Source organism: Sinocyclocheilus anshuiensis, unplaced genomic scaffold (genome assembly GCF_001515605.1).
Source record: "Sinocyclocheilus anshuiensis isolate Anshui unplaced genomic scaffold, SAMN03320099.WGS_v1.1 scaffold2013, whole genome shotgun sequence".
Lineage (NCBI taxonomy): Eukaryota > Metazoa > Chordata > Actinopteri > Cypriniformes > Cyprinidae > Sinocyclocheilus > Sinocyclocheilus anshuiensis.
Window position 1 is genome coordinate 47,570 of NW_015536629.1, and position 10,698 is coordinate 58,267.

General features: G+C 36.0%; 1 protein-coding gene across 1 annotated transcript in view; it reads right to left on the bottom strand.

Moving 5' to 3' along the window:
• Positions 1–7,182: 7,182 nt before the first annotated feature.
• Positions 7,183–10,698, bottom strand: part of LOC107653370 (polymerase I and transcript release factor-like) — a 19,170-nt gene continuing 15,654 nt past the window's right edge. The window contains exon 2 of the mRNA XM_016440074.1: positions 7,183–9,461. Within this exon, the coding sequence (XP_016295560.1) occupies positions 8,745–9,461 (717 nt within the window). The 3' untranslated portion in view covers positions 7,183–8,744. The remainder of the gene's footprint in view (positions 9,462–10,698) is intronic.

The following is a 10,698-nucleotide window of genomic DNA, read 5'->3' on the forward strand; positions in this document are numbered from 1 at the left end:
GTACACTCTAAAAAATGCTGGGTTGTTTCAACCCAACTTTGGGTCAAATATGGACTAACCCAACTTTTGTGTTAAAAATTTAATGTAAAAATTTAACCCAACAGCTGGGTTAGTCCATATTTGACCCAAAGTTGGGTTGAAACAACCCAGCATTTTTTAGAGTGTACCTCTTCCACAAACTGAGATAAATGCTAATATATAGAAAGTGCACATAGTGCCATAAACACAAACACAAAACATCATGGTAACACACAACACAAAAACAATCCAATAAACTTTAATTTAACAACATAAGATATAAAATAAAACCCTAACTGACATAAAAGACAAGAAAAATCTAGGAGGAAACAATTATTTCTTATTGAAAAAACATCAAATGTGAGGTGTCCCTTTCTCTAAGTGAATGTGGATTTACAGTTTTTCACTGTAAATTATAAGATCACTTGTACAGTTTTTGAAAGTGAAAAATAACATTTAACAGCATTTTACTATAAAATTACATGAACTTTCCCATTAGATCTATTACAGTTTCGAGTAAGAGAAAATACTGTTAACCAATTAACAGTTTTTTACTGTAGCATAGAAGTCATTTACAGTTAAAATAATTATGTTTTTTACAGTAGTAAGTACTTCCTAGCACTGAACACTTTAAACGGGAAAACAAAAGAGGAAGCTTTTCATATCCACATGACTGAAGAAACAAAGGATGAAGATATGGAGCACTAATTATTCCAATCATTAACATTATCATTATATATACTTTTTTGGGAACAAAGAGTACAGGGAGAGCAGACATCAAGTGTTCACCACATATGGGAACCAAAATTCAAGCATGAACCTCTTATGAAGTTTAATTTGATTTACATTTTTGGTCACTACATCATTACTTTACGTGTAACATGGTAATAATAACCATAAATAACTTTTCAATAGTACTATATATACACCACAGCACATTACCATGGAATGTATATAGTGCTCCCACATTACTTCAAAAAAAATCTTGAAAATAAGTGGTAAATATAGAAATCTCGTAACCTATCATTTCTAACTTGTCTATCGCTCGGGGCCATAGTGTAAAACTGAAACTGGTCTAATTTGGAGTGTAAAGCAAAACTCCATGAGGCGACATGAAAGACAGAAGCGAAAATGCGGCGAGCAACTAGAGGCAAAGGACGAGACGCCGCCGTTCACCAGCTCACACGAGGATTCCCTCGGCCATATACTGGAAGATGTGACGTCATGACGCAGAGGTGGGGAATCCCCCAGGAGACAGCGCGTGAGAAAAAAAAACGACAACCGGTGCAACCGCTAGAATGAAATCCTAAAGCATGAAAGCTGCCAAATCGAGATACAAAGCTGTTTTTATGCTGGGTCGTCGGGCGTAAATCCAATGACTTCAACAATAACGAGAAGTGAAAATGAGAGAGGTTTATTAGGCAATTCTATTATTGTCTTTTGTTTTCATCTTCGTTTGATGTATATCCTTAATTGCCTCACCCTATTTATTTTCTGTGGTGTCTAATTAAGAAATAGCAGTACTTTGGGCGGTTTGGCAATATTGTAAATAATGACAATCATGCTAGTAAAGTATTATTGATTCTAACTCCGAGTATAAAGGCCTTTTTTTATTATTTACACTTGTCCCTTTCTCACTTCATATTTTTATTAACCTCACCCAATTTAATTTCAATATTGTCTATTTGGTACTACAAGCACACTGTGGCACTATTGTAAAATTCTGACAACCAGGCAAATAAGGCTTTGTTGACTGACTCTGAGAAGAAGAGGTAAGGGAGAAACGACAATACGGCATCTATAAACCTACTAGGACATAATCAAGAATCTGCATTCATGAGGAATCTACGAAATAAAGCAAACCAGGTCAAAAATCCCTTTCACATCAGGTTACAAAACATGCATTCAAGCGAACGGAAAACTTTATGATTCTTCAGGCTCTTATTTTGTATTCTTTAAGTACTTAGCAACATATTAAGTGTTTGTGAAACTAAGTCATCCAAGTTACTACTATCGTCTTGTCAGGTTACAGTGACATTCGTCTAGCTTCATGTAACGGCTCAGATGAAACAATGTGTACATTATTTCCGTCACGAGCGCATCCCGTTCTCAGAATCGAGCAGCATAGATTTTGATCGATACATCAGCAAGAGCTGCACTGCAAACCATCATCTGACACTGTAACTCATGTACAATCTTCACAGAGAAACAACCACAGAACTGCGCCTAAGTGCCTTTCTTCACTGCCTTACAAAGCGACGTGGCTGGACAACTTACCCCTCTATGTGTCGTTCAAGGTTTCTGAGAAAATGTCCCCCGCCGATATAAGCACAGTCAACACGTTATTGACTTTATTAACTACCGTTTAAGAGTTTATACGCTTTTCTAAAAAGATCTTTTCCAACTTTTCCGTCACTACAAACACGCAAGCTACAGTGGTCTATGCGAAAAAGGGCTGCACGTTTCCAGTTTCTCATTGATTGACAGGACTTTGACGCTCTCACGGACGAGATCAGGATTTTGTCCAATCGCTGAACTCGAACGACGCAAAGGAGGCGGGACATAGAACAAGCGCGCTAGAGTTCGCCTGTGTTTATTGCCCTGGCTCGGCAGGCTGTTCCGACTGCTCTGTCCTCCCTCGTAACGTGCTGTTCTGAGACCGAGCACGGCGGGGGGAGGGCGAGTTTCTAGAACAGCAAGCCTGGAAGTCATCTGAATTACTGGCAGTACCTACGTCATCTCAACTTTTAATTCAGTGGATGTAAAAGTGTACTGTTGTGACGTTTGCTCTAATCATTTCGATCCTTTTTTTATAACACTGTACGTTAAGTGTGCCACTGGCCACAAATCACACAGCGAAACTAAATGAATATTTTCACTATATAAAACACAATATAACGCAAAGTGCGTTTCATTTTATTTATTAAAAAAAAAAAATAGAGACTTTCAACTCAGCTCAAATATTATTTATAAAGCCCTTTCAAAACCATTAAAAAAAATGGACCAAAAGTGCTGGAAAACTGTTACAAACATAAAATAACAGCAAAGCATAAACAAATAATTACATATTGAATAATTAAATATCAAAACGATTTATTTATTTATTTATTTATGAAACTGAAAACATTTATTGCTGCAAATGCAATCATTTTAGAAAAAAATATGGCTTAGCAAACAAATATTAATAAAGTGACTGGCTATAGTTTTGTAACTAGAGATGTTCAGTTTTTAGCCCCAAAACCAGAAATAGTATCAGCTGTTTTACAGTACAGTTATGGGTTCCTATAGGAATTTCTAATGGGTTTTTAGTATAACAGTGGTTTCAAAATTCATGTTTCAGGTGAGACTGTATAATTTATAGAACAAAACGAAAGTCTCTTCAAGTAACGTTAACCACAGTCCTTTCTTACTCAGAAATCAAAAAAAATATTTTTTTAAAACCCTCTGAAATTCCCAAAGGAAACCCTGGGTTCACCTACAAATTGAGTCATGATTGAGCAGCTCTGATGTGCTTGTATCAAAATAAGGTTAATCTGTTTTTCTCACATTTCAACCTAACTTTGTCTTTGATTGCTGCAAAATAATCTTTAACTCGTACCATTATCAGATATGATTTTATTATTATTAATATTATTATTAAACAGACCCTTCCAAACATATTTCCTTGAAGTGTATAAGAACTGGGTGTTACCAGGTTATATTTACTTCTGTTTGCATTTAAGACAGGGGCTTCTAAGTAAACATCAAACGATGTTTTCCACAGTCCAGAAGTTCCAGTCCAAGTCCAGTAGGCTCTTGGTTGTTTGTTGTTTTTTCTTCTCCCTTCACATCTGGTCTCTCAGTGCTGTCTTTAATGCCAAACAGAAACTGATGTTGACAAAACACATTCATATCTGATGATGTGTCAAGAAATGATTCTGGAAATTACACATCACATGTGTTGCATTAATACTGAAATTAAGGTCTCATGAACATGCTTTTACTGTGAAAAGATCCTGTGTCTGTTTGTTCTTAAGTTAAAATCTCACTTGGGTTAAGAATATAAAAACATATACAGTGAATAATGTGAACATTTCACTCTTTCACTAAATAATGACAGAATTTACATTGTTGTATGAGCTATATCTTTAACAAAATACTTTTTACACTTTTGCGCAGTTCTGTTAAAGATCTCAGAGGCTCAAGAGACCTGCTGCAAATAGGCCTGTTGCTCACTAAATATAGCACTTCCTCAATTTTTATTTTAGAAATACAAAGTTGTTATGTTATGTTAACCATTGAAGAAGACGACAATGATGATGGAAGCAGAATAAAGAACAAGGAAATAATGAACATGTATTTCCTGTCATTTCTCGCTCCTCGGCACAGATGCCAGATGTCACACTGGTGCAAATAAAATCCCCAAACATTCATTTGATCTGGTTAGTCTACAATGACTTACATTTTAAACATCCTCATTTAAGTCACATCTCACCCGTCATCTGTTTATTTACATGCACTTTTCTACACAGCGGAATACGTGCAAAAATGAGACATTTATTTGCGCATATTTTGTACAGATTGATAAAGTGATATAGTTTGTGCTGGATGATGGAAAGAGGCCATAATACAAACTCATATAGGAATAATAAGAATGTAAGAATGAGTACTCATAAGAATGAGTACTCAGGAACAAAATATGAATGATTTAAATTTGCATTTACACCTATACGAAATGTATGACTTCATAATATGGCTAAGTGAAGTAATTTGGAAAGTCACACATATGATTAATAACCAATGTATGCACCCCATATTTAATAGTTTTATTTATTAATACAAAACAAAACTCATGCACACAAACTTCCCTGTCACTACAAGCCTCACGTATTTTTGTCTCCACATAGGAAGTTCACACACAGCTTAAACAGTATAGAGAAAATGCGGATAAACATCAGCTCAGTGGGTTCTAGTTTGTTCTTTCTGTAAACACACAACCACCTGTTCTTCTGAGACACGGATGGAAAACACAGATGTGCAGCAGTGTGTTTGTGTGGTACAGAGACCAATCCATACTGCATCTCATATATTGTTCATATTGCAAACAGTTTTCGTGTAATGAACAATATCGACATATCTGATATACAGTGGGTACGGAAAGTATTCAGACCCCCTTAAATTTTTCACTCTTTGTTATATTGCAGCCATTTGCTAAAATCATTTAAGTTAATTTTTTTTCCTCATTAATGTACACACAGCACCCCATATTGACAGAAAAACACAGAATCGTTGACATTTTTGCAGATTTATTAAAAAAGAAAAACTGAAATATCACATGGTCCTAAGTATTCAGACCCTTTGCTCAGTATTTAGTAGAAGCACCCTTTTGATCTAATACAGCCATGAGTCTTTTTGGTTTAAGGGGGTCTGAATACTTTCCGTACCCACTGTATATCCAAAGAGACTGCTGTCTATTTGAGTGATAACTTTTAATATCTGTTCCATCATTAAGATATCAAGAAAGAAAGTTAATCTTATCAGAGGTGTTAATAAATAAAACATTGTAAAATAAAGTTAATATACTCTTTACATAATGTAAAAAGCTACATCACACACACACACAAACACACACACACACACACATATATATATTCTTATATATATTTCTTTTTCTTCTGCTGTCTTCTGCCCCCCATTTGGAAAAGCACTCTGCTTAATCAGATTCCTCGCATTGATTATTTAATGTATTCCCTCTACGACCAACACAACACCACCAAGAACAGACAGAGAGAACATGAGGGAGAAGCAGAGGAAAAAACAGCATAAACAGAGAGCAGCCTGTATAGTAATGCATTATGCCTTATTCCTGTCCAAACATGGCACATCTAACTTTAGAAAACAAGCTTTCATTTTTTGCGTATAATTCATTACATTATAAAGAATGTATTTGGGTGCTTTTAAAACTTTAAAGTTAAATTATGGATTTATTTATAAATGTATTCATCTCTGGTCTTAAGATACGAGAAAACCTGCATTATATAACTGACCTCATGTAACATGTGTTTAATAAGGTTTACTATCTGTACCAAAGGCACTTTTTAATTGTTTTTATTTTCAAAACCTTTAAATGCCTATTTTAAGTGGGGTCAAATCATATATGTTTTAGTATTTGTTTTTACTCTGCGGTCCAAAGTTAGTAAGGCATATTCCTGCCAAAAATTGGCCCTTAATGGGCATTCATGCGGACATCGCCTAAATCTGTTTGCCTGCAGTGTCCAGCTGTATTCAGACTTGTAGTTATCCTTCTGTTTGCTGTGCATTTGTCACTGTAACTCATGTCTCATTGAAAATGAACTGCTTAGTTTCAATAAATGCTCTTTTTGGACTAGGGAGGAAGTTGGAAGTTTCTTAGTTTTGAAAGTTACACTTTGATTTTACTATTTAACCCTATAAAGCCTACTGTATATGCAAATTTTAAGGTCTATAAATGATCAACATGATATACATATGTACAAACATGTTGTACTGTACATAGTCTACTACATTCCTTCTGCTTGATGTGATTGATAGGTCATACTTTTTCAGCAAGGTCTTTTAGTATAATTAAAAAAAAAAAACTCCAAGTGTCCGATTCCAGGCCTGGCAGCAAGTGTGTTTTGGGACTTGGTCCGACACTGTGGTCAAAAGCGTTTTTCAAATATTGTTTAGTGCACCTTTAACCTAATGGACTACCTTGATTGTCATATAATGACACTCTCTGGATGAATACTGCATTATTTTTAGTAACGCCATGTCCAAATTTATATACGATATAGACATATTTTCATGTTTCAAGACTTAGCACTGAATTTGAAAGAAAATGTCCACATCGGACTGCAGATTCCTTGCTGGTACAGCTTGATATTGCTGTGTGTGTGTCTGAACTATCAGTCAGTGGTCCATGTCTGTTCACCACAATGTTACTTTTCACTACTGTACGGGCGCTAATGATCTACAGTGTGCAGCTTCTGCTCTCTCTGATAGCTGTAAATAGGTCAGTAGATACAAAGAATGATATATATATATAGAGAGAGAGAGAGAGAGAGAGAGAGAGAGGCTCTTTAAAAAAGAATTAAATATTGTATCATTTTGGTTTATTAAAAAAAATAAATAAATAAATAAATAAATCAAGCCTCAAGCCTCAGGTCTCACAGCACAAAGGTGGACACTTTTATTTGTTTATTAAAATCAACCTACACCTAAAATCCATTTATACAGCCACAAATCTCACAAGGATAGCAGCAGAGCCATAAGCAGCTTCATTCAGACCTTCACACCTAGAAGACTATTGCCCATGTGTGCCATGAACACTGCAACAACTGGACATTTTCATAATACCAGATCATAAATAGCATGATACAAAATGTTTTGTTTTTTCAGTGAGTGTATCGTTTGTAAAATTAGTCTATTCAAGCTATATGCAATAATGCGGGCCAATTATTTGATATGAATGCACTTAAAGTACAGTGAAAGATCAGTGATCGAGCTGAATACTCAAATAGGATACAACTATGATGTACTGTATTTCTCTTTACTTCAGTAAGCTGGAATACAAAATGACTATTATATCAGCATTACTTTTCCATTGAGTAGGTCCCTGTTCACCTAATACTGTATTCGTGTGTGTATATGTAATAGCCTTACTTTGAACATGTTAAAGTGTATATGTACAAACAAGGTAAACAGTCCAAAGAATTTACCTCAAAATGAATTAAAACTGAATTCTGAAAAGTTTTTCAGAGACTGATATTCTGCTTGATCTTACAGGTTTTTAAGAGCTTCTTGTTTACATATATAGATCAAAGATCACATTACGCCATCTCTAGATGTCAATTGAAGCAATTAATTTACATAAAGTCTGAGTCAGAGAGTGAAGCATTTAAAACCTTTGGAGCTTGGATTACATTCAAGTCAGTGTTTACACCACAAAACAACTCATCAGAATCCACGTCATTATTAAAACCATCAGTTTCAAAAGAAAAAAGTTCAGTCAGTAGTTATTTGTAGTTGTTTCTTTCCATTTTGTTTTCATTTCACTTTAATTAGAATATTTTTCAATTCACTTTCCCTCACGACAATATTTCCAACAGACAACATACTCTCTAGCACCTTAAAGTTTCCAACGGTTCATTCATGGCATTAAAACAAAGCCCAGATGTTCTACAAGATGCGTAGAGCCTGCTTTTAATTTATACTGTTGAAATTAGCAGACATCACATGATAGTACAAAGAACACAAGGTGTTCATTAAATATAGGCACTTTAATATAAATATATATAGGCAATATCTGGCCACAACCGGGTAGCCTTGATTACAAATGAATAAGTTAATATTAAATGTCTAATAGGAACAACATGCCATGAAAGTGTTTATGAAAATTTTTAGATGTAGATTAAGTCTTGGTTATCAAATTAAAAATTATTTGATCTTTTTTTAATAATATTCAGTTCTCGACACAAAATTGACCATTAGTCAATTTAAAAATTGACAATTGAACAAAACAAAATGAAAAAAATGCAACCTTGGGGTTGAGAGGATAATAAGCAACAAACAAACACACAAACAAAATGTTCAGCCAAAGGTCCAGTCGACTCCATTCATTTGCTCTTTATTCCGTTCCTCACGCACATCTCAGTTCCCTACATCCTTTTAGCTTTATTTATCTCCAGACCTCCACATTATTTTTCCCAGGGCTCAGCATGTTGGACTTACTGGCCGGCCTTCTCCCTCGGCCTCACCGTCTCCTGGAACGCCAGCCGTGATTGATCAGCTGCCTCTAGTAAGGCCTCCATCTCAGGGCTGTCAAGATTGACCAGTTCACCTTCCTCCACCCTTGACACTAGACCTCCTTCCTGCGCTGCAAGACCCTCTTGGACCTCCTCATTCTGCTCCACCTGCTTCTCCTCTTCCTCTTCCTCAGGTTCTGGTGTGGGTTCCATCTCACCCTCACGGACCTTCTTGACGTGGAAGGTGAAGGGCGGTACGCGGTAGGTGGTTGATTTGGATCTTCTCTTCTCTCTGGAGCTACGGATCTTCTCACGGCGTTCAGTGTTAGGCGTCATCTTTGTTCCTAGCTTACCCATCTTCTTGCCCAGGCTCTTCTTGGTATTCTCAAGGTTCTCGCGGGTTCTCTGACGTGTCTTCTCCAGGTTCTCTTTAGTTCTCAGTCGGGTTTTCTCCAGGTTCTCCTTGGTTTTCTGTTTGGTCTTCTCCATCTGCTCCTTGCTGAAGGCTATCTTCAGCTTGTCCACCTTCTGGAGGCCACTGCGTTTGATGCGCTCAGCACGAGATTCCTTTATGATCTCCTCAACCTCAACTTCCTCTTCAGAGCCATGGTCTTCCTCTGCTCCTTCACTCAGCACCTGCTCTCCTTCCTCTCCTGCAGCCTCTGGCTTCTTAGAGACCTTCACAGGCTTTACCTTGTCCTGAGCGAAAAGGTGAGAAAAATTAAGGAACTAAGATTAGATTAGACCAGACAGATCAGAATATTTTTGAACTTCCTGATTTGAATCTAACCAGTTGGTATTAAATTCGGCGTGAATAGCACCATTTCTTACTACAGAGAATCAGAGAAATTCTCACTTTCAGTATTACTGTCAGACAAAGAGTACTGAATATAAAAATCAAATATGTGCAAATACATGTTTCATAAGAGCGTACTCAACAGACTGTGTTCCTGTCCATAATACTCAGACCCTTTAAACTGGGGCACTTCAACTAGTTTCTTTTGAGGGCCGGAAAACAGGGGTGTACAGGGGGCGAGTCCAATATCTGAGCAATATTTGTCCCTGATTTTTTCAATCAAAATAATAACATATATGCTTTCATCAAAACAGTGGCAAAAAATTACTAAGTATTAATATTACTATAGTATTATTGCAGTGTTCGTCTTGTTTTTAGACCGATTGCTTTGGATTATTTCTTCTTGGTGGAATACAGGTTGGTTAATGGTTAATGACAGGATATATGGACATCAAATATTAATTGGGGTTGAAATTATTTTGTAAAATAATTGGCTGACTGTACACTCTTCTGACTTAACCTTGAACGCTGACTTCATCGTGAAACTAATATCTAATAAGAGTTTACTGATTGTTTTCTGGCTTCATAACCAGTTGGACTTCATTCTGTCTCAAGACTTATAATCGCTCTATATTGTTACCCCTAAACCTGTTCTTAACATGTTGTTTTATATCCCATTGACTCATTCAGTCCTCATTTGCAGATCATGCAGATAGACTGATAGACTGACACGTCTCAGCACTGGGAAAGATAATTACCATGATTACACGGGTAGAGGAGCTTTGTAGTAAGATAATAAACTGATTTCTATGCAACTAGAATGAGAAAATGTCAATGTGATTCATTTTAAATATGGGCCATTACTAAAATCATATCGAGTCCACAGACGAATATAGCACTCCCTCTAGAGTCTAGAGGGCACTGTAAATGCGATGGTTCACATGTAAATTAGGAAAAACGCCTTTAAAGTTAGTTTGGTTTAATTTTTTTAATTAATTGACATATAAATTACAAATTAGAACAATATCTAATATATATTTTTTTACACACAGTTTTAGATGTTCAAAACTGTAATTTATAGGCTATATAGTGTGTAGTGTCAAACACACACACACACACACACACACACACACACACACA